We start from the raw sequence: 26803 nt of genomic DNA, 5'->3' as shown, positions 1-26803 counted from the left end.
AATAGTTTCTCTTACTGAATATATATCATAAATGCTTTTATTGTCTCTGTTTCCCATATCTATACATTTGCAATCTTCTCTTCTATTTTTGTCTGATCAAATAGTCCTGGACGGATTTTCTGTTTTTTTATTTCTAGCCATGAAAAATAGGTAGCCTCAAGTTCATCAGACATTTAGACAACCTTATTGACATCTCTCAACAATAACATCCATGCTGTCGCACTTGCCATTGGTTTCAATTTAGAACTTTATATTTTTCGGTTAAAAATATCTATTTTTATTTTATTCATCAGTTATTCTGGTGCTTCAACATCTCTGCACTATTCCGCCTCCAGGCACACACGTAATAACAAATATCCTGTCTTAGAAAGGTAGTGTCCTTCCTTGTAACGGAAAACATAAAAAATCCCAGAGCATTCATGTCATTCTTACAGGGATCATTTATAGTTTCCTGCCTCCTCTGCTGTGATGGGGATAGCAGAGTAAAAGTAGCAAACTGTTCGGATTAACTGGCATAAGCAGGCCACCAGAGCAATGTGGCACCTCAGACTCTCTGCCTCGGTATTGTGATAAAATACCACCTGATCTTAGGTCAGTGCCTTCAAGTGAAGACAGCATATTTTATCTTGCCTAACCCTGCATGAGTGAACACTGATCTGAGGACCCAAAGGATGGGCTGCTTCATCTCTAACCAATGTGCACAGTGCAGTTCACACCAGTAAGGAGGCTACAGTGAGCCCAGCTGCTGCGAAGGCTCAGAGTGACCGCTGTGAATGGGACCAACCAATCCAGCTTGAAGGAGATTGACTTAACAGTACATCATTGTGTCTCTTTTCATACTCTTTGAATGTTGACGATATTTCAGGATCCACTAAACCTTTTTTTTCATTGTATCCACTCATTTTTCTTTCTTATTTTCATTTAAAAACACTACATGAAATTTAATTTTTCCTAATTCTATCTTGCTCAGTATTTTTTTTAAAAATCCTGTAATCTCAAAGGTTCAATTTCCAGTGATATTATGGTTTTCTGCATTTACAGCAGCTCGCAGGAATTCCTTGTTTTGTTTAGGGTTTTTTTTAATTTATTTATTGCCAGAACCCTGCTGTGTGTTGTGTGGCCAGTTAGCAAACACAATGGAATGGCTGTGTGACATTTCACCAGCTTCAGCGCTCCTGCTCAACAGGCTTCCAGCCAGTGTCACAGCAGTAGTGACTGTAAGCTCCATCAAACAGCTCTCATGCTGAAGGTCAGACAGTGCAAGTCAGCCTCCAACCACTTCTGCTGAGGCTGGGCTGACATGAGGGATAATGGTGTTTATTTCCACCATGATCATCTCAAAGAACGGTGGCGGGAAACTGCACCCTGGATATGGACAGATATTGTTGTGTTAGACCAACTGGGGTGTGTGAGATTTTCCAGGTGTTACGGGAGGTGAAAAGCAGTTTAATTGTATGTTTGTTTGGTTTTTCAGCTTTTATATAGCTATTCATAATCACATAAATATTTACATTTGTAAATGGGCATGCAGTAAACAAAGCAAAATGTTAAAATTAAACACAAAAGCCGGCAGATGGTGAGGTCATTTTTACAGAATTTTCAAATGTTAATTAACAATAACTTTGTAATGCCCTTTCTAAGGTATTGGCACAAAGGATGGCACTGCAGAAAAGGACAAAGATTTCCGGGGGAAATCTCAAAAACAGGTGCAGTTTAACCCAGGCCAGACCAAAGCCACCTGGAAGGTCAGGATCCTGTCAGACGGGGAGTATGAAGTGTCCGAGACATTTCAGATTGTTTTGTCTGAGCCGGTGATGGCAGCCCTTGAATTCCCAGAGGTAGCTACTGTAGAGATCCTGGACCCCGATGATGGTCAGTATTGATTTTACTTCCAGAGATTCTTCCTTTCTTTCTTTTTTTGGGGGGGGCTGAACATTTTTCATTAATGTCTGATGTAACTGAGTGTTTGATATCACGTGTCTGAACATTAACGCTGATCTGTCATTTTTGCAGAGAAAAAATAATGTCGTGGTTGTCATGGTTGTGTTGATCACACCCATGATAAACTAGTTGGCCACATAGCAATGCATAATAATACGCACCCTGCCTCTGCAGGTTGGAACATGAAAAAGGAATTTCAAAAAAATAAAAAGAGAGAGCGAGATAATGCATTTACAGGATAACTAGGTAAACTAAAACTGCACAAAAGTGGTTAAAGTTGACAACACAACGCAATTTCATTGTTCTCTGACAATGACAATAAATACTTAAATGCTCAAATACTAAGCTATGCTTATGTTTAGGGGATTAATTTGGGAAATTTAAGGTCTGGAAAAAGACATCAGAGCATTTTAAATGTAGCATTTAATCTCAAGTACACTGAAATTATAGATGAACTAACTCTATCTTGAATCAAAAATGAAGATTGGCAGACAATAAAAAGTAGAAAAGTATATTCTTTCCACTAGAGATGTAACATAGTGTCAGAGGGATATGAAATAGAGATGGCCGCACTGACCTGAATGTGAAATTATCGTACTGTAAATATGGGCGAGGCACTGCCTAAAGAACTGAACAGATGTTTCTTAAAACAGCTTGTCAGTAACAGAGATGACACGGAGAACAGCATGATACAAATGTGGATATAAATATGGATAATGTTTCTCCTCATCCCATAGGGCTTCAGCTAGTGAAAGCAAAGCATTTGCTGTCAACAGTGTAAGCTAATGATCGTGTTTAGGTGAAGCTTGTTTTGCAAAACTCGTGTCTCTGGAGGGCAATCCCCCCCCTCCAGAGACACGAGAAAAAACAAGAAGAAACCCTCCAAAAAACTGACAGCTATCTATCTGCAGTTCTATTTTTGTATCTTCATGCCTTGCACAGACATCTTCTTCGTCTTCATACGCCCATGTCCATTATCATATCATTACACTGTTCATGGTTTCTAAAGTTTTAATATGTGTTTTAACCTCTGAAGGTCAAATATACTCTGCGGGCTTTTAAAACTATATTTCATGTTTCTTTTAACTGAGAGCAGAAAAATTTTATAGCCCAAGGGCACCAATTGAATCACTTGTATCGGTGAAAAATAAATAATTTCAGACCATACTGACTAAAATAGCTCAGAGGGACAAGAGGTGAAGTGCAACCGCATAATCCAGTGCAACTGTTTGCATAGGAAGGGAAAGGACAGCTCAAGTTCTAATAGCTTTTCAATGTGGCCAAACATGACACTTACTGAGAAGAATACAAACCATTTGTCTGTGGATTTCATGGCCGAAATGATAAAAACTCATTACCTCGCTAAATGTCACACATGGCTAAGAGATGGAGAGAAATAGATAGAGAGATGCCCGTAAAACTTTAAAGGAAAACAAAAGGTTATACTTTCACGTCTTCTAGCCAATTTATGCGGGCTTATTATTTTCTAAACAGCTTAATTCTTCACGTAACAAATTCCATATTCATCTGCATCAGTTACCAGGTCAATAAGTAGAACTGTTTGTTTATTATGCTGTGGAAGCCAATTATAGGTGAGATATTTACTGCGGATAAACAACAAATAGTGTCTGATAAAACATGATGGAAGCACCATCAGCAGAGCTGTAATGAAAGCTGTTGTTGGTCCCAGCGCACACGTCTGTCTAATGAAGGGTTTTGATGCAAATAATCAAAACCATACTTTGATATTCTGAAGCGTTTCCCCTTTCATTATCGCCAGTGCATTTTTATTTCACTTCAGATTATTCTTATCATGCTTAGATCATACATAAGAGATTTCCTCAAATCAATTCTGACGCTACTTAGCTTAAATCATAACAAAACACCGTGTCAGAGTAATGATCTAATATCTTTATTGATGATTTTTTTTTTTCACGCGCAGAGTCGACAGTGTTTATACCCTCCGCCGTCTACAACATAGAGGAAGACATAGGTGAGCTGCTTATCCCTGTACGCAGAAGCGGGGATGTCAGCCAGGAGCTCATGGTCATATGTTACACCCAGCAAGGTAACACAATAACTTTGTGTTGAAATGTTTGTGATAAATTGTGTCATTTCTCGAGTGAGTTAGTGCTGTCCTCCACATCAGAAGGATCCCTGTTCTCAGTACTCAGTCTGATCACCTCTTCTCGGTGAAATCTAATTTAGGCTGAGGCTGAATATCTATAAATGGCATATTTAAAGCAGAAGATGAAGGCTGTCATATTGATAATACATCTGGAGTGCTAATGACTTTCCTCCTTGCACATCAAAAGTGGGTGCAATGTGATACTTAATGCATTAGAGGAAAAATAAAGGCCATATGCTGATCTGCTTTTAATCACTGACTTGACTTGATGAAGATCAATGTTGCATTAAAAGTTTTCATTAAAGAGTGACATTAAGTCGAAAGGCACTGCCTTCTGTTATAGCTTAGTTTGAACTTAGGTCCGTTGTTCATGAAAATCATACATAAATAATTATTTTTAATGTGACGAAAAGTACACTGTTGCGTCATTTTTCTTCCTGTAATTCTGTTTTCTGTCTGCTCAGTTTCTGCAACAGGCACCATCCCCACCACCGTGCTGTCCTACTCCGATTACATCTCCAGGCCTGAGGACCATCACAGCATCCTGCGCTTTGACAAGGGAGAGATAGAAAAATCCTGCCGCATTGTCATCATCGACGACTCCCTGTACGAAGACGAGGAGAGCTTCAATGTCACCCTCAGCATGCCCATGGGGGGCTGTCTGGGCTCCGAGTTTCCCACGGCGAGAATCACAATAATTCCTGATATGGATGATGGTAAGATTACATTACACTGGCCGTAAGTATGCAGTTGAATGCAATCCAGTCTCAAATAGTCAGTGCAGGTTAAGAAATTTGACTGCGGAATCAGTTTAAGGCAATTTCTGCCTGTTTTTCATCTTCACTTTTTCACGTCTGATTAAAGCCTAAAAAAAAGTCAGCATGAATTTGTTCCTTAACTAAGTTTTATTGTATCTTCAGTGTGTTTTTTATTTGTGGGCTTTAATTTAAAAAAATATTTGTAAATGCAAATTTTCACTGCATAAACTGATTCCAAAAGATAAATTCAAACAGATAAGCAGGTTGCAAACATGCTGGTATAGATGTGAACGTGTGTTTGATTTTTTTTTTCCCTGCATGTGTTTGTGCTTGCCTGCCAGTGTCTCATAGAGAAAGCATTTGAGTGTGCGATCCTTCTTCCTGAAGGCAAAGCCTTTATCTCATATCTGCAGGCTCAGACTGGAGGTCTGATAGTCTCCCATATCTTCCTGACGCCTCTTTGTTCCCCAACACCTGATGGCCTTATCCACACTTCTCTATCGCTCAACAATCTCCACAAGCACTGCTGTGAATTCAAGACTCTATGATGCCAGGCAGGCAACACCGCAGCTGAAAAAAAAGCAGCACATTTGCAGAAGGGTCTTCCCTTGAATGAAAATTTATCTGAAGCCATGTAATTGCAAATGTGATGTAACATTCAATTTAGAATTCTAATAGTCAGAAAACTTAGCCAACCATTTATTTTGTGTGTGGCTAAAGTTAGTTAGCTTCACTGAGATTTTTTTTACTACTTTTAGTTAGTTTCATTTCCCATTAGTGAAACCTCAAATGCGTTCAAATCCGCATGTTTTTTATGTTTGATAACAGTCCTGTCATTCACGCTGTTGACTTTAGTTTAGACAGCTTCTGAAATAATATTACCTGTGACCTCAAATGTTTAGCAGCACAGAAATATTCAGTGTTCCATTTCTCGACAATAAAAAAGTAGTAGTTTTTGTTTTAGATCATGGCCAAAAATCACTGCCAACAAGTGCATGAACCTGTGTCACGGTGACTCCAGCAGCAGTTTTCAATTCAGTTTAAAGCCTCAATCTGTGTCAAAGACTTTTTCGCCCATTCAGTTCCCAGGGTACCTGAGGCAGCCACGCTTCAAGTGTGTTTCTTTGACCTCCTTGAGGATGGAGGAAGTTACTAAATTAGAAAGTTTTTATACTGTAGCAGTGTGCGGTGTAACCTGAGAGTGAGCACTAGGCATTTTGACCTCTACTGCTTGTGGGTACTGAATCGAGACTGCCAAAACAGCTGCTGTGAGGTAGAAATTTTTAACTGTATGTACAACAGTTAGTCCTCACAGCAGCCATCCTGCTTCACAAAGGGATATTCTTTCACTGCAGCTATTGAATTACACTGTCACAGTCTTCGTGGACGTCTTTGACTCCAACAGTATGAGACATACATGTCTTAACAACCACCAGAGATTCTACCGATTGGAGATCAAGAAAGAATATATCTGTCTTTTACAGACTGTCTGAAAAAGTCTCATAATGCTGTTGCTTGTCTTTTAAATAAAAAAACAGGTTGTGTGGCAAATGAAGCAATTGGATTGTAACAGGTATCACACAGGATAAGATAAGAAAACTTAGTTTGCTTTAGAAGCGATCTCTAAAGACCAAAGTCCTCTAGTGCTGCACAGCTTATAACTGATGAACAACATGTTTGTGCTGGTGCATTACTGAAAGCTGTGAAAGGCAAATTCCTGCTTTGAAATTATCCATCTTGCGTGTGTTATCTTAGCTGTTACAAACTCATCTCTTACCTAAATAATCCTTTCTCGTATCACCAACAGAGGTCTCATTATAAAATATCCAAAAAAATAGTCACTGTGCTAATTTGACACCTGCCTTTGCCTACATTATAAGTCCTCAGTGTATTATCAAACAGAGAAAAGAAGAAAAGGATGCTCAGGGCATCATAGGATTAACTCGACTCAGACTGACAGCCAGAATTAACAGTCTGCGCTCTATCTGCTGTCATGTTCTCTTTGCCTCTGGCTTGTGACAGTCAAAATATTCTTATGCATATCAGTTGTCAGAAAGCAATGAACTCACAGTAGTGCGCCTATACAACATAATTGTATGGAGTACAGTACACAGCACACTTTTGAAGAAAGTTCCTTTGTGTTCATTTTGCTGTTATTCTTAAGATCTGGTTCTTACTGTGGAATCTTTTAGTGCCACATGCAGCGAAACATTGCCTGGAGCTGCTGTCTGACAGGTTTGCACCTTATTACAATGACACCATTACCTGACACCTGCACATGCAAATACACACAAAAGGTGCTTATGCACATAATACGTGTAAAGTAGGCACAGCGAGTATAATTTCAGGATTAGGTACCTAATGTTACCGGCAACCACTGTTTAAATGGAACGTGAAGAGCAGGGAGAAATATATGGGGCGCCGTTTGTAAAGTGAAACATGCTGAAATTAACGGCAACATTTTTCCACATTTAGCTCAAAACAAGTCATTTTTTACAACATTTAGTAAAATATTTGTAACTTTTCATATTTAAAACAGAATTTTAAATGTTAAATCTAAATGTTAAATATTCAATCTAAATGTTAAATGTTAAATCTAAATATTATATTTAAATCTAAATGTTAAATCTAAATATTATATTTAAATCTAAATCTAAATGTTAAATCTAAATGTTAAATCTAAATATTATATTTAAATCTAAATGTTAAATGTTAAATCTAAATATTATATTTAAATCTAAATGTTAAATGTTAAATCTAAATATTATATTTAAATCTAAATCTAAATGTTAAATCTAAATGCTAAATGTTAAATCTAAATGTTTAGGCTAACATGCAAATTTATTGCACGGATCAGCGGAAATACCAAAATAAAAGCTTTCCGAAAACCTCCGGTGCAAAAGTGTGCCGGTAGTGGTCAGACACGTTCGTTCTCACTCCCAAAGCGTAATAATTTTCGCTAGGTGACAAATTGTCAACATTTTATGCTTTCGGGTACCCAACATGTTCCTAAATTACGGCATCGGAAAAAGGAGAGCACATGAGAACCGTTTGGACTCAATCTGGACTTAATATTTAACATTTGATGAAAAGTTACAAATATTTTACTAAATGTTGTAAAAAATTACTCGAAAAAATATGTTTTTGTAAGGTTTTGAGCTAAATGTGGAAAAATGTTGCCGTTAATTTCAGCATGTTTCACTTTACAAACGGCGCCCCATAGAAATAAGGTCATGTCGACCTTTCACTTCTGCCTGAAGGAGGTGATTATTAAATGCCTTTAATGTTGATGGAGAAGTAAATGGTAAGTAGCTCTGAGTCAAGCAGAACAAGACCAATGACATATCTGAAAGAGCAGAGAGGCGGCGGGAGATTCAGTTCCACTTCAAATTTAGCTTTTCTAGCTAGGTATTAAATTCAAGTATGCAATCCAGGTTTGCTTCAGTATATAAGAGCTTGAGGCAAATGGGAGCATCGCATCCTTCTTTGTTATCCCTCTTGTAGGAATGCTTGTCAAGCGGGTTCTATAGGAGGGAGGTAGGAGTCAGATCCTGGCTAAGCACCTGCCCCTGCCTGTGAGAGGTCCGCGCAAGGACTTCCCAGGAGGGCTCAGAGTAGGTTTGCCAGCTTGTGGGGTCAGACAGTTATTAAACATATACTACTGATATTTGCAAAAAAAAAAAGAAAGAAAAAAAATAGAAAGAAAGAACTGAAGAGAAAAAAAGGAGGGGAAAAGCAGCTGTCTTCTTTCCAAGCTGGAAAGCTTTAGTGCTGCAGTGAAATATGAAGCACGCACCAATATATGCACTCCCTGCTCTGTGCAAACACAATCCTGGCCACCTACTGCGGTGGCATGTGCAAGAAACCACACGTGCTGTAGAAGGTGGAGTTGCTATTGTCTGCCAGTAGTCTGATATTAATCTGACAGTTTCTGGAATTCTAAATTGATTATGTCTACAGCTTTTATGCCTAAATGAGGTGAAGTTTACTGCAGTAATAACCAGGTTTAAAGACCCGTGGCACAGAGAGAAGACCTGTTTTCTTTCTGACCAAAAAAATCATTTTACTAATTAGCACCGATGCAGAGATGGCACAGAAACATATATTCAATGTGTATAATATGCATGTACTGTGCAAATGGCATCGGGCTCCCTTTCAGAAACAATTAAACTGTCAGGCTAGAGGTGGAAATACAACAACAAAAATCACTCATAAAAATGAAACAGATACTGAGGAGCAGCAAATTAAAAAGCTAAACAGAAGCCAAAATGTCCTAATAACAAGTGAGGACAGACTGTACTAGCAAACTGAAGCCAAGAGAAGACAGCAGAACGTAACAATGAAGGAAATGGTAAACAACAAAAGAAGCTACAAACTGACAAGCTCTATAGAAATTTAAAAGGCAGCGCGGTAATTAACATGAAACGGTGCCTGCATATGCTCAGAAAGGTTCAGGTGGTTTCTATTACTTATACTGAGATCTAAATGCAAAGCGTTTCACAATCCTTTTCTGTTCTCTTCTCATCAACAGAAATACACACTGATGCAAAAAAAAATACACACTACAGAGCTACTGCCCTGTCATAAAAAAACGGAAAAATCCCTTTCGGCTCTGAGCTTATTGTTAAACGTCAGCTTATTGTTAAAGACCTGTGGCACTGACAGAAGACATGTTTTCTTTCCAACCAAAATATTCATTTTACTAATTAGCACACCTTCACCCACAGAGAGGGAATAAAAGTAAGGCAATACCGCCAGACTCTGAGACGGCACAGAAACTGATATTCTTGTTTTTGAAGGAAATTTGACTGATCCATCACTTAAAGTCTCCCCAGGTGGTCTCTGGAGTTGTACAACTTTACATATTTCTATGTTAGTCTGGTGGTTTTCTCTTACTCTCACTCGCTCTCTGTGGGTGAAAGTGTGCTAATTAGTAAAATAAATGTATATTCTGGTTGGAAACCACATATATTAAACAATAAGATAGATTGTAGCAATAAATTACAATAAATATATATGATTACTACTTTTCCTGGACACATTTAAATCTTGTAGATTATTAGCACTGAAAGGGATTAAGGTTTTCAAGCTGTCCGGGTATTCTGCAGTAACAGGAACATCTGCAAACCATAGAATACCTGCTATTTTCCCAGCAGTCGACCATCTGCGCATAAACGGCCACATCCTTACAGACTCCACTCTGGCTTTTCCTGTGATGGTTCGGAGAAACTTGTCCTTTCTTGCAGCGGTAATTGCTGTTTGATATTGACTTTGCATCCGGGAAAATATTTTGGTGGTTGGGAGTGAAAGACATGAGAATGCTTGTACAGCAAGACTTGACTGGTGTGTTTATCATCTCGTGTCACTTGGCCTGTAAATTTCGCACTGGTTCTGAAGGTATGATTATGACCTGTTTGAAAGATGGGTGGGTTCAGTGCATGTGCTGTACATCCTGGATGGGGATGAATTGAGGAAGACCTCTCAAACCCTGTCATTATGTCTCACCTGGATTCCCGTTCGTTCTGATATAAACAGATGTCTTAAAGCACTTAAGCAGAGAAGTGCTGACTTCAGTCGTCGGCCTTAAGAGGCTCAATCTAGACCTTGCTTTGAATTTTCAAGCCTGCATTGCTGTCAGCCGTTGTTAAAGTTGTTGATTTTCCTGTATTGAATATGGAGTTGATTTTGTATGCATTTTCTGCTGCAGAGAGATTTGTCTAGCACACAGTGGGCAGAAGTGCATTTGCCAGGGCTCAACTGAATCTCACCATTAGACAAGCCACTTAACGCTGTGGGAATGTCATGCAAAGTTCAAGTGAAATCAAGCAGTCAGTGGGAGCGCAACAGTCTCCTTAGGGATGTCTGCGTCTCTCCTTGTGCCTCTTCTTTTATACTATGTTCACTCATATGCAACAGTAAGGATATTTCTTTGTTTGCTATTGTGTTTCTGGCATATTACACAATAATGGGACGAGCACAATGATTAAATCAAAGGGCCTCTTACTTCTGATCTACATTTTTATGTTTAATTTCAAAAGAAGAAGCCCTGTGGCTTTTTGCTTTTATTCCACATTTAAAGTTTGTTCCTCTGTTTACAAAGATATGGGATTTCAATAGTTTACATGATTTTGCATAATACAAATAGGTCTAAATGTGCATCATCACCACTAACATCCATGTAATCTTAGATGTGCTTTGAGGTATAGGAGGCTACTGCTCGTGAATCAAGGATACGGTGGCTTACCTTTCATTTAATGAGTCATAGTTCTTTGAAGCTCAGTGTTTGTCTGCTGCACAAACCTTATCTGATTACTGGGCTAGTACAACAGGGCCTGAGTTGCTGGCTGCTAACCTCAGGTTAGTAGATCTGATTACTCTTCCAGTTGAGGTCCCACTGCACTCCAAAACCATCTTTGTTTGTTCTCTCTGTGGGTAGAAATTCTGGCAGCTGCAAGACTCTTGATGCACCACTCTTTGTCTTGGCCATGCTCTCAGAACAGATTAAAGCATAAAAGTCGTATGTCCTTTGCTTACACTTAGGAATAATATTACTTCAATCGCAGAGATGGTTTCTCTAAGAACCATGAAACCCCAGGCTTTGCTTAAAAGACCCGTTCCTTTTTTGAACTTGTCTTTTCTTGCTAACATCGAGCAGTTGCTGCCACGGCAGACTGCATCAAAATATTCAAGATCTTCTAAGAGTCAGATTACTTAGAAGTATAATGTGGTGAAAAATAATAAACACTTTTCCCTGATCTGTAATTGAGCCTGGCAGCACTATTGACAGTTAATCTCTGTCACTAATTCTCTGTTTCCTTGATCTTGCGTTTTGGTTTCACTAGATAACATAATCATAACGCATAACAGCGTGGATTTGGTTAGGTTTTCTTTTTTTTCATTGCGTTTATCGCTCCGTTCCACATATTCAGTTTTGCCCCATACTGTGTGATGAGAAACAGCTAAGTACCTTTTTGTAGGTGTATTGTCATGGAAACCACAACTCTGCCCATGGCCACTGACATTCACTTAATTTATTCGTTATTTGGTCACAGTAGCTTTTGAAAGCCCAAGGTTTTTACTGCTCAGTTGTGGCTCTCATTAGTGATATTAACTACAGTACTGTGCAAAAATCTTGAGCCACCTCTCATTCCTTTATATTTTGTTGTATCTACACATAACAGACAGCTTGGCAAAGAAACAATTTACATTGTCAAAATGTATTTTTAGGTACTTTGTTACTAGCACCTTTTTGCAAAAACAGTCTGCACAGGCATTTGACAGCAACTATTATTTGTGCACCAACAAGATGATTTCCAGAGCTATTAGCTGAAAACATTGCATGTCTTGACATGCTGTGCAGTGTGTCCTTAAAAACAGTGAGCAAACTGGACAAATGGGGGAATTTTTTTTTACCTGATTTTTGTTTTTAAGAAAAATGAGAGCCACATATGAGGATATTTGTTTAAAAGTTTAATAGAAGAGTGGCAGTATAATGTCCTCGTAAGTGGATATCAGGCCCTTGTAGAGCAAAAATTTGTATTTTGGTCTAGACAACCCAAAATGTTATGTCCACATATGTGGACGCCAGGTCCTAGGAGGTTAAACAAAAACTGGACTGAGTGGCAAAAGGTCTTATGGAATCCAAATGTAAAACTTTTTGTTCATTCATGTCGTTATCAGTATGTTCAGTTGTGAGCGGTACTACAGGGAGTGTCTACAGCAATCTGTATTAACCCCCCCAAAATTCTTACAGCATTTTCTTAGGAGAATGTCCACCAAAGTCCAAACCCTTACACAACCATTTCACCTGCAGCATAACATGCTGGACATCATTGCGAGGACGCTGGTTCTGAAAGAGTTAACTAGAATAACAGTGGGTGAGTTTGGCTGCAGTGGAATCTCAGCTCAGCTCATAGAAACACTAATTGCAGTCAGGCAGGCCTGGGCTGGCGTATGGAGCTTTACAACCCCCCAGACCTTCTGTCAGGCCTCCTGTCTGGCTCTCAGACCCATCGCTATCAAAGTGAGCTCCACCAGTACAAAACCAGCCATCAGGTTTCTTTTTTTCCCTTTGGATACTTGTCACAGTTATAGGAATGCCACCAAAACATCGTGCCAGGAAGTTAGAAAGCACTATTTAAGGTCTACAATTACTGTGTTCGCTACCTGCTGCTTATTCAATGGAAATGTTCCTTTAAAATCTCCTGTAATCAGAGATAATTTTACAGGTTATTTTACCTATTAAAAGATTCAACTCAGCAATTACACCAGACATTCAGATATCCTGTTGTGATTCAGGTTGAAGGTTTTTTATGGTCTGCATTCTCCCACGTGCTTTTCCTCATGTTTTTTTTCTCTCGTTTCCAGATCCCGTCTTCTACTTTGGCAACACAGACTACCACGTGGATGAGAGTGATGGCTACGTGGAGGTGCAGGTGTGGAGGACAGGGACTGATCTTTCCAAAGGAGGAACTGTCACAGTGCGCTCCAGAAAGACAGATCCGGTCTCAGCTGAAGGTATCTGCTGGTCCCCTTCTCTAACGGCGTTGTCCAGTTTATTCTTAGATAAATGTAAATCACAGAAAACAAAAGATTTAAGATGTCACATTGATAGTCATTTTGAGCTCAACTGTGCAAACAGATTTCAGCACTGAATATGTTGAGTGGATGGCCTAGGGGAATGTAAACACTGGTTAAAGGTGGGGGGAGGGGAGCTAGGGCTTTTCTGTTCGGACCATGTCTTATACGCGCTGGATCTACACATTGTTGTGAGGATAATGACAGTCTGACTGAGAATAGAGCTTCAGGAATGCATGCCAATTGTTCTGCTTGTTCCTAACCGCTTTCGACTGTAAGACTGGTTGCTATCCCTTCAAGTCTGCCCTATAGCGTCTATTATCTGGTTCCCCCAGGCAGTCTTCTCTTCTTTGCACAGATTCCTAATATCTCTACTCCTGCTTGCTTTTTAACTGCAAAAATAACCAAAATCTAATCATATGCAGCATGTTAGAAATTCAGACTCACACTTACACACATAAGTGGGTCATAACACGAACACATCGGACTACAAACACGCACATTACCAACTCCGGAAGACGATCAAAGCAGCCAAACGTGAGTACAGGGACAGGGTGGAACAACAGTTTGACAACCCTCGGAGTATGTGGCAGGGACTAAACACGATCACAGACTTTAGAGGGAAAACCAGCACACCGCAGACCACGGCCTCTCTGTGTGAGGATCTAAACGTATTCTACGCTAGATTCGACACAGCGAACACCATGAGACCGGACAGTGTGCGCACCGCGGATGACGTCAGTGCGCACACTGTGTCTGAGGAGGATGTGCGGAAGTGCTTCAGGAAGGTGAACGCACGCAAAGCTACTGGTCCGGACGGGATTCCCGGCCGCGTCCTCAGGTCATGCGCGGCTCAGCTGGCTGGAGTGTTCACGCACATCTTCAACCTTTCCCTCTCTCTGTCTGTAGTCCCAGCCTGCTTCAAAATGGCCACCATCGTCCCTGTACCCAAATCCTCCACCATCTCCTCATTGAACGACTGGCGACCTGTAGCCCTGACCCCCATCGTAAGCAAATGCTTCGAGAAGCTGGTCAGGGACTTCATCTGCTCTGCACTACCCGACTCACTGGACCCTCTACAGTTTGCATACCGCCACAACAGGTCCACTGATGATGCTATAGCCCTGACACTACACACTGCCCTGTCACACCTGGAGAAGAGAGACACGTATGTGAGGATGCTGTTTGTAGATTACAGCTCAGCATTCAATACCATCGTTCCCTCGAAGCTGGACAGGAAACTGCAGGATCTAGGACTGAGCAGCTCCCTCTGCAGCTGGATCCTTAGCTTCCTGTCTGACAGACGCCAGGTGGTCAGACTGGGCAGCATCACCTCATCCCCCATCACACTGAACACTGGTGCTCCACAGGGGTGTGTACTGAGCCCTCTCCTGTACTCACTCTACACCTACGACTGCACAGCCACTAACAGCTCCAACATCATTGTGAAGTTTGCGGACGACACTACAGTGGTGGATCTTATCACCAACGGTGATGAGACGGCTTACAGGGAGGAGGTCAGCGCCCTGACCCACTGGTGTCAAGACAACCATCTCACCCTCAACGTCGCAAAGACAAAGGAGTTGATAGTGGACTTCCGGAGGTGCAGAGAAGTACACACCCCCATCACCATCAACGGCGCTGCTGTGGAGAGAGTGAGCAGCTTCCGGTTCCTTGGCGTACACCTGGCTGAGGATCTTACGTGGTCAGTACACACAAACAAAACAGTGAAGAAGGCGCAGCAGCGCCTCTTCTTTCTCAGGAGACTGAAAAGATTCGGCATGAGCCCCCGCATCCTCAGGACCTTCTATCGCTGTGCCATTGAGAGCATCCTCACTGGATGCATCACCACCTGGTATGGCAACAGCACCGCCTACAACTGCAAAGCTCTCCAGCGAGTAGTGCGGTGCTCTGAACGGATAATTGGAGGTGAGCTTCCCTCCCTCCAAGACATCTACAGGAAGCGCTGCCTGAGGAAAGCGGGGAGGATCATCAAGGACTCCAGTCACCCCAGCCATAAACTGTTCAGACTGCTTCCATCAGGAAGGAGGTTCTGCAGCATCCGGTCCCGTACCAGGAGACTGAGAGACAGCTTTTTCCATCAGGCCATCAGACTGCTGAACACGTCATAGACACCTCACCTTCACTACTGGAACTTCAACATTATGCACTCCACACTGTATATAAATGCCACTTGTTTTGCACATATTCAACTCTGTATATTTTATATATTTTATTATTATTATTATTATTATTATTATTATTATTATTATTTTATTTTATTTTTTTACTATTTAATTTGTAAAAATGTGTATACACACACACACACACACACACACACACACACACACACACACACACACACACACACACACACACGTAGGAAAATATTTAGTATACACATCCAGAAATGCATACACTATTATATATTGTACATATATTTATTAGTTTCAGGTTGGCCATTCTTGTATTTTGCTCGTTTGTGTTGTTGTGTTTGCACATCTCTGTTGCTTGTGGGGCTCGCACACAAGAATTTCACTCGCATGTGCTGTGCCAGTGTGCCTGCACATGTGATGTGACAATAAAAAGTGATTTGATTTGATTTGATTTGATTTGATTTGATTTGATTAAGTACATGAAAAAAAAGCCTGGGGGCAAAGTTTGAGCTCTCAATACTCAGACTCTTCACGGAATAGCAGATGAATAACCTGTCAGCACTCAGGGAGATGTCCAGATTCTAGCAGTGCTGCTTTAATATCACAACAAATTCCAATTGTTCATGCCTATGAAACATGAAATAGAAACAGGGATTTTGCTAGCATGAAGTATAGAACTTTTCAACTTGCTTGCAGCCTGAGATTCACAAATGCATTATGAACATGAGAGCTGTTGTCAAGAAAAATATGGGCATGTACTGTAGTTGATTTTTGCTATATGCACTACGTTTTATAAACACTGTTCTTTGAAACACGTCTGACCTATATTGTGTTGTGGGGCAGCTGGTGTGGATTACGTGGGGATCAGCAGGAATCTAGACTTTGCACCAGGGGTCACCATGCAGACAGTTCGTGTGACAATCCTGGATGATCTGGGTCAGCCAGTGCTGGAAGGGCCAGAGAAGTTTGAACTGGTACTACGGATGCCAATGAATGGGATCCTCGGGGAGCCAAGCAAGACTGCTATCATCATCAACGACTCAGTTTCTGACTGTGAGTGAAAATATGGGATGCAATGAGAGCTTATTAACATGGCCACACTTATCTTTATGTATTATTTCTGATTTTTGGATTTAGTGCCAAAGGTGCAGTTCCGTGAAGCTACGTATGTGGGCAATGAGAACTTGGGGCAGATCTCAGCCACTGTATACCGTAGCGGTGATATCAGTTACAAGTCCACAGTACGCTGTTACAGCAGACAGGGAACAGCACAGGTCATGATGGACTTCAATGAGAGGCCTAACACAGACGCTTCTATCATCACCTTCTTACCAGGTTGTGTAGTAAAACCTTACACATGTCCTCTTACATGGTTTGTGTGTGTGTGTATTTCTTACCTGCCCATAGTATTATAAAACACCTTGTGCTATAAAAAAAAAGAATTAAATTGGAACATTCAATTCTGAAATATAGTTGGAATGGTTAATTACTCATTTGTACTTTTTTTCAGGAGAAATTGAAAAACCGTGTTTACTGGTTTTGGTTGATGACACTGAACATGAGGAAGAGGAAGAGCTCCGTCTTGTTTTGGGAAGCCCTAAGAGTGACTCTCCATTTGGAGCATCCATTGGAGAGCAAAATGAAACACTCATTAAGATAAAAGATGATGGCGACAGTAAGAATCCTTTTTTTGGGCTAAAGACAGTGTAAAGGCTTTTGATATCATTATAACACATTTAAAGTTAGATTAGATCTACAATAGTGTTTTTTAACAGATCACAAAGGTTGTGCCCACTGTGACTGTAATATATGGTATGTGGAAATGTCACAGTTATACTTTACTGTCAATATTTCATGGTTTTTCAGAGGCAATTATTAGTTTTGGAGAGACCAAATTCAGTGTGACTGAGCCCAAGGAAAGTGGCCAAGTGTCTGTAGTAAGGATCCCAGTGCTGCGTGCTGGAGACACATCCAAGGTCTCTGTTGTCCGAGTTCACACCAAAGATGGATCTGCTACCTCTGGGGAGGACTACCATCCCATATCTGAGGGTAAATAATACCGCCAGGCACTTTTATCCCTCTAGCACAATTCTGAAATTTGCTCGAAAATATATTTGTCAAGTGTCTTTCCTTTCTCTCTGCAGAAATTATTTTCAAACAAGGTGACAGAGACCATTTTGTGGAGGTGGAGATTTTATATGATGGTGTAAGAGAAATGAGGGAGGCGTTCACTGTGCATCTGAAGCCTGATGAGAACATGGTGGCAGAGACAAAGGTGAAAGCCAAACTAAATTAGTGTTTACCTTTAAAGCATCTAATTACCACGTTATCACTTTGCAATCAGTAATTTGTTCCCGTTTAAGAACCTCTCTTAATTGCTCTTATTGTCAATCAGCAGATGAGTAAAGCCATAATTTATATTGAGGAGACCAACAGCATGGCAGATGTGACATTCCCCTCAGTGCCCAGAGTGGTGTCGTTGCTGCATTACGATGACCCTGATGGAACCAGGGGCTCTCTGCCTGTGGCCGGATACCCAGTCATTTGTGTCACTGTATGTCCTAACTGATGCTATGATAAATAGATAATTGTTGTCATTTTCTGTGTTAATGGTTAATTTAACAAAGCTTTGTGTCTCACAAGTCCAGATGAAATCTCTTAATGAGGTAGTATTTAACAGATGTGCACACTTTTTTTATTACGAGCTACCTTCAGGGCTCCTCGCTGGCATAAAGAAACAATTTTGCTGTAGGTTTTGGTGGTGAATTTCACTTAAATGTACTGTTTCTTTTCCCATTTCCAGGCTTGTAATCCTAAGTACCTAGACTACGACAAAACAGGCTCCATCTGTGTCAGCGAGAACATCAACAATACCCTAACTCGGTATCGTTGGCTCGTCAGCGCCCCCACTGGTCCAGACGGCGTCACCAGCCCGATGAGGGAAGTTGACTTTGACACCTTCTTCACCTCGTCTAAAATGATAACTCTGGATTCAGTGTATTTCCAGGCTGGTTCTAGGGTTCAGTGTGCAGCAAGAGCTGTGAACTCTAATGGAGATGAAGGTCTAGAACTCACTAGCCCCATAGTATCCATCAGCACGGACGAGGGTGAGTTTAGTCCATTTGCTAACTTTGAACATTTAGTGTCTTTCATAAAAAAGAGTTAACCATAACAAAAGCTTGAACTGTTTTTTAGAGAAATAGAATATTTGATGTTGCTTTGTATTTGTCATGGTTGCAGGGATGTGCCAGCCCCGTGTTGCAGGCACAGTGGGGGCCGAGCCCTTCTCTGCTAAGCTGCGATACAGTGGAGCAGAAGACACAGACCACCCCAATCTTATCAAACTAACTGTCACCATGCCTCACATTGATGGTAAGCAATTCCTGACTAAAAATTAAGACTAATAGGAAATCATGCAGAGACAGAATGTTGTTTTGAAACATCATTCGTGTCACTGATCAACCATATTCTTTTAATAAGAAGCTACTTAAGTTATTCACCAATTATTAATGTGTCTGCTGTCCAACTGCTACATGTGTGTTTCTGTAGGTATGTTGCCTGTAGTATCTACACGGCCTCTGTCGAACTTTGAGCTGACGCTTAGCCCCGACGGTACCCGTGTTGGGCACCATCGCTGCTCCAACTTGCTGGACTACACTGAAGTTAAGACTCGTTATGGCTTCCTCTCTGATGCCACCAAAAATCCAGAAGTAATTGGCGCGACTGCACCTTACCAGTACAGCACTTCCCTCAGGGGATCCAGCACACTACGATTCTACAGAAACCTTAACTTGGAGGCTTGTTTGTGGGAATTCACAAGCTACTATGACATGTCTGAGCTGCTCAGCGACTGTGGAGGCACCATCGGAACTGACGGACAGGTAAGCAGTCCTGCCTCGGAGGTCTGGCTCACCTTTGAACCCGTGGCTAAAACAAGCCTTGTCCATTTGCCTAGTTGTTTTTTACTTTGAAGATGAGGTAAATCCTGGCAGATAAAGACGACATTGTCTGGAGATCTCTTCAGTTCCTGAGAGGACCATGGTTTTGTCTTGCTAAAGTAGCAAGTCTCCCCATTTTCCTTTTTTTTGCTATTGGCACATATGCCTTACAGGCATCAACACTTTTTTTCACCTTGGCAACATATTCTTAATTTAAGTTCAGTTAATTAAAACAGTGTTGATAAAGATGGTTTGGAAGCGTACGGGGGGCAAATCATGGTAAAAACCTCCTCTACAATCCATGCTGATGATTATTAATTCATGCCCTGCAGCACTTGCAAATATATTTTGGCTCTGAGGATATGTCGAATTGTATATTGGTTTGCTATTATAATGGGAGATACTTATTTTACATAGCTCCGGGTTTATTTAATAACAAGGGCATCACCCAGGAGATAAAACCTTTCTCAACAAGTGGAACTTTGTTGCCTTAAGTTATGAGATCTAAAAGTGAACATAGCAGAAATAAACACGTCTTAGCAAGTAAGCAGTCTGCTGCCAGTAACATAAACTTGATTGCATATTTCTTTATTTATTAGTGACCACATTTATCGGAGATATTATTTAAAAAAACAAACAATACATTTATAAGTTAGGAAAAGATATTAATGATGTTTTTTTCACTGGTATACATTTATATACAGGACTTGTACTGTGTATAAATTTATAGAGTCAGGCCTCACAGGTTCACTTTGAGCATCAGTGGAAAAAGGAACAGTCTTTTTTGTGGCTGCCCTGTGACCCAAGTGATCTTCTAAGTGGGCAGGCTGGCTGATTGGAGACAACTCTGTGCAGGTCGGGGCGACTGTCATGTCACAGTGCAGGGCTTAGTGCCCAGCCTAACAGGCCACAGGAATCTATTAAAGCCCAGCAGGTTGTGTCAGAAGGCCATTCTGCAAATCGTTTGCCTGAGCTCTAAATGCCCAGAGGCGTAGGCACGTCTCCACATGAACACAGAGCCAGTGCAGACAGGTACCGCTCACAGGTCAGAGGAAAGTGCAGATACCAGAGACTGCTCCCACTTTCACCACTTTGACCATTTTAAGACAGCTCTTTTAGAGCAGGAATGTTTCCAGTGAGTCAGTATCTCCAGCAGCAGTATCACATATGTAGAGCATTATTGCAGCCACATGACAGTTATAAAACTGCATAAAAATGCAGTCATATCTTACTACTATACATCTTAAACTGGACTTGTTGGTGTCAGATTTCCCTGTAAAGTGTCCTTTAGGTCCACAGCACACACATATACTGTACACATGACTACATGCGTGTTATTAACTTCAATAACATGAAGCATTTTCAAAATATACCTTAAAACAGCCACAATGGCAGAATATTATCCCTCATTTTCTTTGTGAGCTATTCTATGTGATGATGTCATGATGTTGTTATGTCTTTGAACCTCAGGAACAAGACCAGGTTCGCCTTTGAAGTTTAAATGTAATCTTTGTCACTGCAGGTGCTTAATCTGGTCCAGTCCTTTGTGACCCTACGAGTCCCATTACATGTGTCATATGTCTTTCACTCCCCCGTGGGAGCGGGAGGATGGCAGCACTTTGACTTACAGTCAGAGCTGAGGCTCACATTTGTGTACGACACTGCCATCTTATGGAGAGATGGAATCGGTAGCCCGCCAGAGGCTGAACTACAAGGCAAGATTTGAGCTGCTGTTTGCAACAAAGATTTAACACAATACTTTTATGTCATTTCTACAATCTAAGGCCCTGTAAATTAATGAAGTATGCAACCTAAAGTAGTCTGTCATTGTCTTTGCAGGTGCCCTTTACCCAACCAGCATGCGTATAAATAGTCAAGGACAACTAGTTGTCAACTTCCGCACAGAAGCTCGATTCAGAGGCCTGTTTGTGTTTTCACATCCAGGTATGTCACATCAGTTATACAATATGCAGTTTAAATGCAATGCTGCTCTTTAGCACGTCATAATATGTTTCAAAAATGTCAAATAAACAGATTCTAGAAGATGTTTAGTGTAAAAAAGGGTGACCACGGCTTTGCAGATTTTACCTGTGGCTTATATTTAACTAATGATATTAACCAATAAGGTTGTTTTATGTTTGCTTCTGATGACTGATGTCTTTTTTCCCAACAGCTTCACCACTCACCTCCATGGTTATGTGTCCTGAACACCCTGGTTTAACCTTTAACCTTAGCCTTGTCAGGACTGAGCCAACTTACAGCCAGCCTATCCAGCAGTGGATATTCATCTCTGATTTTGCTGTGAGGAGAGAGTTTGCTTTTAAAAACAGCCGCATTTGTTTTCTCATTTATTTTTCTTACACTTTATTCTTAATTAATCGAATTTTTCCACTCAGGTGCGTGACTACTCTGGCATGTACACAGTGAAGCTCCTCCCCTGTACGTCCCCTCCCAGCCTGGAGTACGCAGTCCCTCCTGTCTGCAATCCCAGAGAGCCTCTCACCTTTGACCTGGATATCCGCTTTCAGCAGGTAATTCCACCTTGTCTAACAAGTTACGCCTGCATCAGATTTAACCATTTATTCAGAATGAAATGTAGTTGTGTTTAGTGGCTACACTGTTTAAGTGATAAACATTTTAACTACTGTGACAGCAATGAAACACTATTACAAAACCCCTAATTATTTTTTTTAAAAATGTCTTAATTAAGTGGCATACTGAACTTGGTAGTATGGTGCCAGTGGATAATTTTGTCTTTGCAGTTTCTGGATTAAATTCTGTGGCTATTGTTTGCAAATACAGATATATTTTTAAAAAAAAAAGCAAATAAAAATTAATCACGATCACGTTTTGGAGATTGAATTTCAGAAAATACAATTCCTCCTCTGCTCTCCACATTTACTGTTTGTCTACTTATAAATCCAAGTATACGCAAGAGCGATTGGTCAATAGGGCAAAAGGGAGTCCAACCTGTTACTTGTAGGGTCTGTCTAACAAAGTATCCTGTGAATGTAAAAACAAAAAAGAAGACCATTCAAATCTTCACATTTGGTAGTTAAATATCTAAACTATAAATAAATAGTAAATATGTTTTTTTGTTTTCTGTCTTCTGTGTCTTTTTAGGTTAGTGATCCAGTGGCTGCTGAGTTCAGTCTGAACACACAGATGATCTTACTTTCTAAACGGACACTCTGGCTCTCAGACGGCTCCATGGGCTTTGAACAGGAGAGTGACACTGCTTTCTCAGAGGGTAATACTGTAACATTTCTAAAACGCCTTGAAAATCTTGAAAAATAAAATAAAATTAAAATATGAAAAGAAAAAATAACATTAAAGGAAATAAATATGCTCCAAGCTCGAAATATTTCTGTGAATGTTTTCATTGCTCAGCTGCGTGGACTTCTCTTCATTCTACAGATCAAAAAGAAATCCCTGTGTGATGAATGGTTCTGTTGATTTGGCAGAAACGTCCCCCATTATTTACTGACTCAACAAAACAAAATGAAAGGAAAATGAGGGCTTCATGAAGTGCCATTCTGACTACTTCCACATCTTTTTCCTAAACAGGCTAATTATGAGAATGCCTGCATTTTGTGTCCATCAACAAGGTCTTAAAACACTTAAAGTCCTTGAAGCTGCTGTCTGAGTCAGTGTAGAGAGTGAGAGTGGCTTTAGCTGGGCTTTTAGTGGTTTTTCCTCATTATATAGCTGAGCAAAGTACAGTCATTTGAGAGAACTGAACCTGCAGGCATAATAGAACCACTTTTACTAACTTTTCATTAAACCATCAAATTTATGCTTGTAATGACTGATGTTTTACTCGTGATGAAATCTTTATTTCTTTTTTATCAGGGGATGCAGTTTATGGGAGAGTGATGGTGGATCCAGTACAGAACTTGGGCAGCTCCTTTATTTGTAACATCGAAAAAGTGTTCCTGTGCACTGGAGCAGATGGATACGTCCCTAAATATAATCCGAGCAATTTTGAGTTCGGCTGTCTGGCTGATGCTCCATCACTGCTTTACAGATTCAAGATCATTGTAAGTAATAAAATAATATTTCTTATAGTATCACGTGTACTCTGGGCCTATTCAAACTTCATCGTTTCCTGTGTAATTCTTTGACTTCAGGACAAGGCCCAGCCGGAGACACAGGCTCGGGTATTTGGTGATGTACCTTTTAATGCCTTCCTGGCAGTGGATGACCCCGGTGCTTTAGCACTGGTGAGACAACCTGGTTCAGATGGTTTCAGAATGGATTCTACAGCTCTTTTCCAGGTCAGTAAAAACAAATTGAAAACACACACTAAATACTTCACACGATCTAAAATCACAAACCTATGAGTCATTCCAGAGAAAACATTACACTGAAACTATTTAGAGCTAACTTAACCTGCCTTTATGGTGTGAGCATGGTATCCCACTCTGTAGAGCTCACAGACTAATAGCTCTAGACTAATGGGTTTTTATTGCGCTGACATTTTATCCCTAACAAGCTGATAGAGAAAAAGACTTAATGACCAGACACAGTCTGTGCCCTCATGAAAAGCTCCTTAGGTTGGCTTTCATAGAGGTTATGATACCAGAGTTATGTATTTTTGGTATGACTCACACTCTCCACTTTTCACCATGTCCAAATTGCTGCTTTTGGTCAGGGAATCTATGTTTCTTGGCTTGTTAACAAGGAAAAGTCAGTATCATTAAGTCTGCAGACTGGCAGGGCATTTTCCAATGGTTAAACAAGTTTTGTGCTTTTCTATTCAGTTTATGCAGTGACTGGACTGAACTGGACTGTGAGGTTTAGCTCTGTTTTAATCACAAAATAAAACTGAAGTTGTTCCTTACAAGAAAATGTCAAAAAATAAAGGTTTCATAGCACATACGTACTACTCTCTGCACGGAACTGTTAGATCTGACTCTAATGGTTATAGTTTAATAAAGCTGGCAGTTAAGGATCTCTGAGAATAGATATACTTTTAGCCTTCCACTAAAATATAGGGAGGAGGTGGCAAAAACCCCTTTATCAATTCTGTCCTTTTCTTTACCTGGGTAATTTGAGACACATGGATGGACATTAAAATAATAGCTGTTGCTCGTTTCAGGTGGCTGCAGGAAGAGAGTGGTACATACACACCATCTACACTGTCCGGTCCAAGGACAATGCTAACCGTGGCATAGGGAAGAGAAGCCTGGAGTACCACGTGATGAGTCAGCACACTGATTTGCTACCGAAGAGTCAACATCGCCTCAGAAGATCAGCTAATGATGTCCTAGATATAGTAGAGGACATTGGTGTGAGTAACAATCGTGGCACCAACATCCTGCACATCGCCCTGGACCGCAGTGGCCAACAGAGGACGAGCCCGGACAGGGAGATCTTTACCAAAGGACAGATCCCTCGAGAGCTCAAAGAGAGGGACGGTGACGACAGCCTGGTTTTGATGATTGGTATCTTTGTGGGGCTGCTACTTACCGTTCTCGTCATCATTGTGGTGGTGTTACTAGTTCGGTCCAAACAAGAGAAGAAAGAAGTGCCCAGGAACTCCAGCAGCGCAGAGCCCATGATGACACAAAACATCAGTGACAGCTCAGAGGTCTAACTGACAGACTGAAGATCGAGAAAGTTATTTTATGTTGCAAGTGCCTCACATTTACATAAAAAAACTGAAGATTGCGTGTGAAACAACACAAACTACAAGAGCTTTGATTCTATTCAGAAATCTACTTGAAATATTGCATCACTCCTCATGCTGGAGAGTGGTCTGGACACTAGGAAACGGACAGTGTTAGTAGCTGTTTTAAGGCACTTGCCAAGTTGTCACTTATTAATTGGCCTTTGATGCCACTTGATCCAAAAAGGTGTTATTAGGTTTCCAAAGGTGCTACAGAAGATGCCTCTTACCTTGAATGGTGTTTGGTGTTTTGCTGAGTAGGTCTAGAGAGGCCGGATATTTTGCATTTGCTGACACTGTCCACAGTACGCTTTCACTGGAAAAACCTGTCTGTTCTTACAGAGAATGATTCGATTCTGTGTGTGCCTAAGAAGTCACAGGACTTTACGGTTTTATGATGTAAAATGTGTGTCCTGTGTGTTCAGTAAAACGCTCAATTGAAAATCATCCAAGTGAATATAATTTTCTTGTGCTTATGTTCTTGCATGCAATTAATTTTTGTACTTTGGGATTTTAAAAAAGTCTCACTGCTGATTTAAACTGGCTTGTGGCAAATGTGTCTGATCTACTGTACTTCCACATGTTTGTATTTTACAGTATATCCCATGAGAAACTGTATTTATCTAATGGTTATTGTTCTTCTCTTAGTTAACATATGACACTGAATCAGATAGGGGAACTTAAACAGTTCTCTTAAAGGATCCTGTGGTGTTACAGCAGCTTTCGGGATAGCTGGTCTGCAGTGTACAGTGTAGTGTAGTAATGGTTTCACATCCATTATTTTTAACAGGAACTACATTCATAACTGGTACGCTTAAATTCTACTGTAAGTGTTGCCTACTGTAGCTTTGTAGAGCTTGCTAAATCCCTTTCTCAACAGGGCTACATGTTGACTGTGCTTTTTTTATGCTTTATTTCACTTAAAGGGAATGAAATGTTTAATCTGCAATCATTCTCTCTTTGATTTTTTGATATTTTGGTTTTAAATATATTTATTTTCCAAGTATTGTTCTGTTGACACAAATCAATCCTTTTCCACCTTTGATTTTGATTCATCAAATCTTTTTTTCTCAAACGGTATGACATGCTTATTATTGTGATATTGCAGTAGATATTAACAGTTTGCATTGAAAGAAAAAATGCTAAAAACTTTATCCATGTTGCCATAAAATCTGATTACCTCATACTGCTGTGTATCCTATAATAAACATCAACTTCATAATCACTTTATGTCAAGTTTGTTTGCTTTTTTATTATTATTTTGAAATTGAAAACAATTCTATGCAACCTGTGATAAAATACCTTGATGAAATGTTTATCCACAGTATGATTTTTTTGTTTTTCGGTGCACATTTTGCTTGCTAATCTAGGTTTGACACTGTATCAATGTACTGTGCTTCTTTTACTATACTCTAATACGCTGAGTGCATTTTTTATGCACAATGATGTATCTATGTATATACACATATGTATTACATATAAATATACCATTTGGATGTTTTGGGAACAGTTATTGTTAAAAGATGCATACTGTATGTGCTGTAAGTATTTGTAACATAGACCAGGAAGACAACATGGTCTGCAAATAAATAATTTTTCAAGAAAATAGCATTGAACTTAATGATTTCATGAAA

General features: G+C 40.2%; 1 protein-coding gene across 2 annotated transcripts in view; it reads left to right on the top strand.

Moving 5' to 3' along the window:
- frem2b (FRAS1 related extracellular matrix 2b) overlaps window positions 1–26775 on the top strand; it is a 53583-nt gene extending 26808 nt beyond the window's left edge. The window contains exons 4-24 of one of the 2 annotated variants that reach the window (XM_080889216.1): window positions 1642–1872; window positions 3884–4009; window positions 4534–4785; window positions 13195–13344; window positions 16404–16613; window positions 16698–16895; window positions 17071–17235; window positions 17427–17609; window positions 17705–17835; window positions 17959–18114; window positions 18364–18667; window positions 18801–18932; window positions 19110–19441; window positions 21021–21213; window positions 21338–21442; window positions 21672–21799; window positions 21895–22029; window positions 22622–22748; window positions 23351–23538; window positions 23629–23775; window positions 24600–26775. In XM_080889216.1, coding sequence (XP_080745342.1) covers window positions 1642–1872; window positions 3884–4009; window positions 4534–4785; window positions 13195–13344; window positions 16404–16613; window positions 16698–16895; window positions 17071–17235; window positions 17427–17609; window positions 17705–17835; window positions 17959–18114; window positions 18364–18667; window positions 18801–18932; window positions 19110–19441; window positions 21021–21213; window positions 21338–21442; window positions 21672–21799; window positions 21895–22029; window positions 22622–22748; window positions 23351–23538; window positions 23629–23775; window positions 24600–25097 — 4091 coding nt within the window. In that variant the 3' untranslated portion in view covers window positions 25098–26775. Of the gene's footprint in view, window positions 1–1641; window positions 1873–3883; window positions 4010–4533; window positions 4786–13194; window positions 13345–16403; window positions 16614–16697; window positions 16896–17070; window positions 17236–17426; window positions 17610–17704; window positions 17836–17955; window positions 18115–18363; window positions 18668–18800; window positions 18933–19109; window positions 19442–21020; window positions 21214–21337; window positions 21443–21671; window positions 21800–21894; window positions 22030–22621; window positions 22749–23350; window positions 23539–23628; window positions 23776–24599 lie in introns of both variants that reach the window. The other variant, XM_080889215.1, reaches the window with a different exon arrangement.
- The last annotated feature ends 28 nt before the right edge of the window (window positions 26776–26803 follow it).

This window comes from Rhamphochromis sp. 'chilingali' (genome assembly GCF_963969265.1).
Source record: "Rhamphochromis sp. 'chilingali' genome assembly, chromosome: 8".
Taxonomy (NCBI): domain Eukaryota; kingdom Metazoa; phylum Chordata; class Actinopteri; order Cichliformes; family Cichlidae; genus Rhamphochromis; species Rhamphochromis sp. 'chilingali'.
The sequence above is the reverse complement of the archived record's forward strand: the minus strand, read 5'-3'. Positions and strand labels throughout refer to the sequence as shown.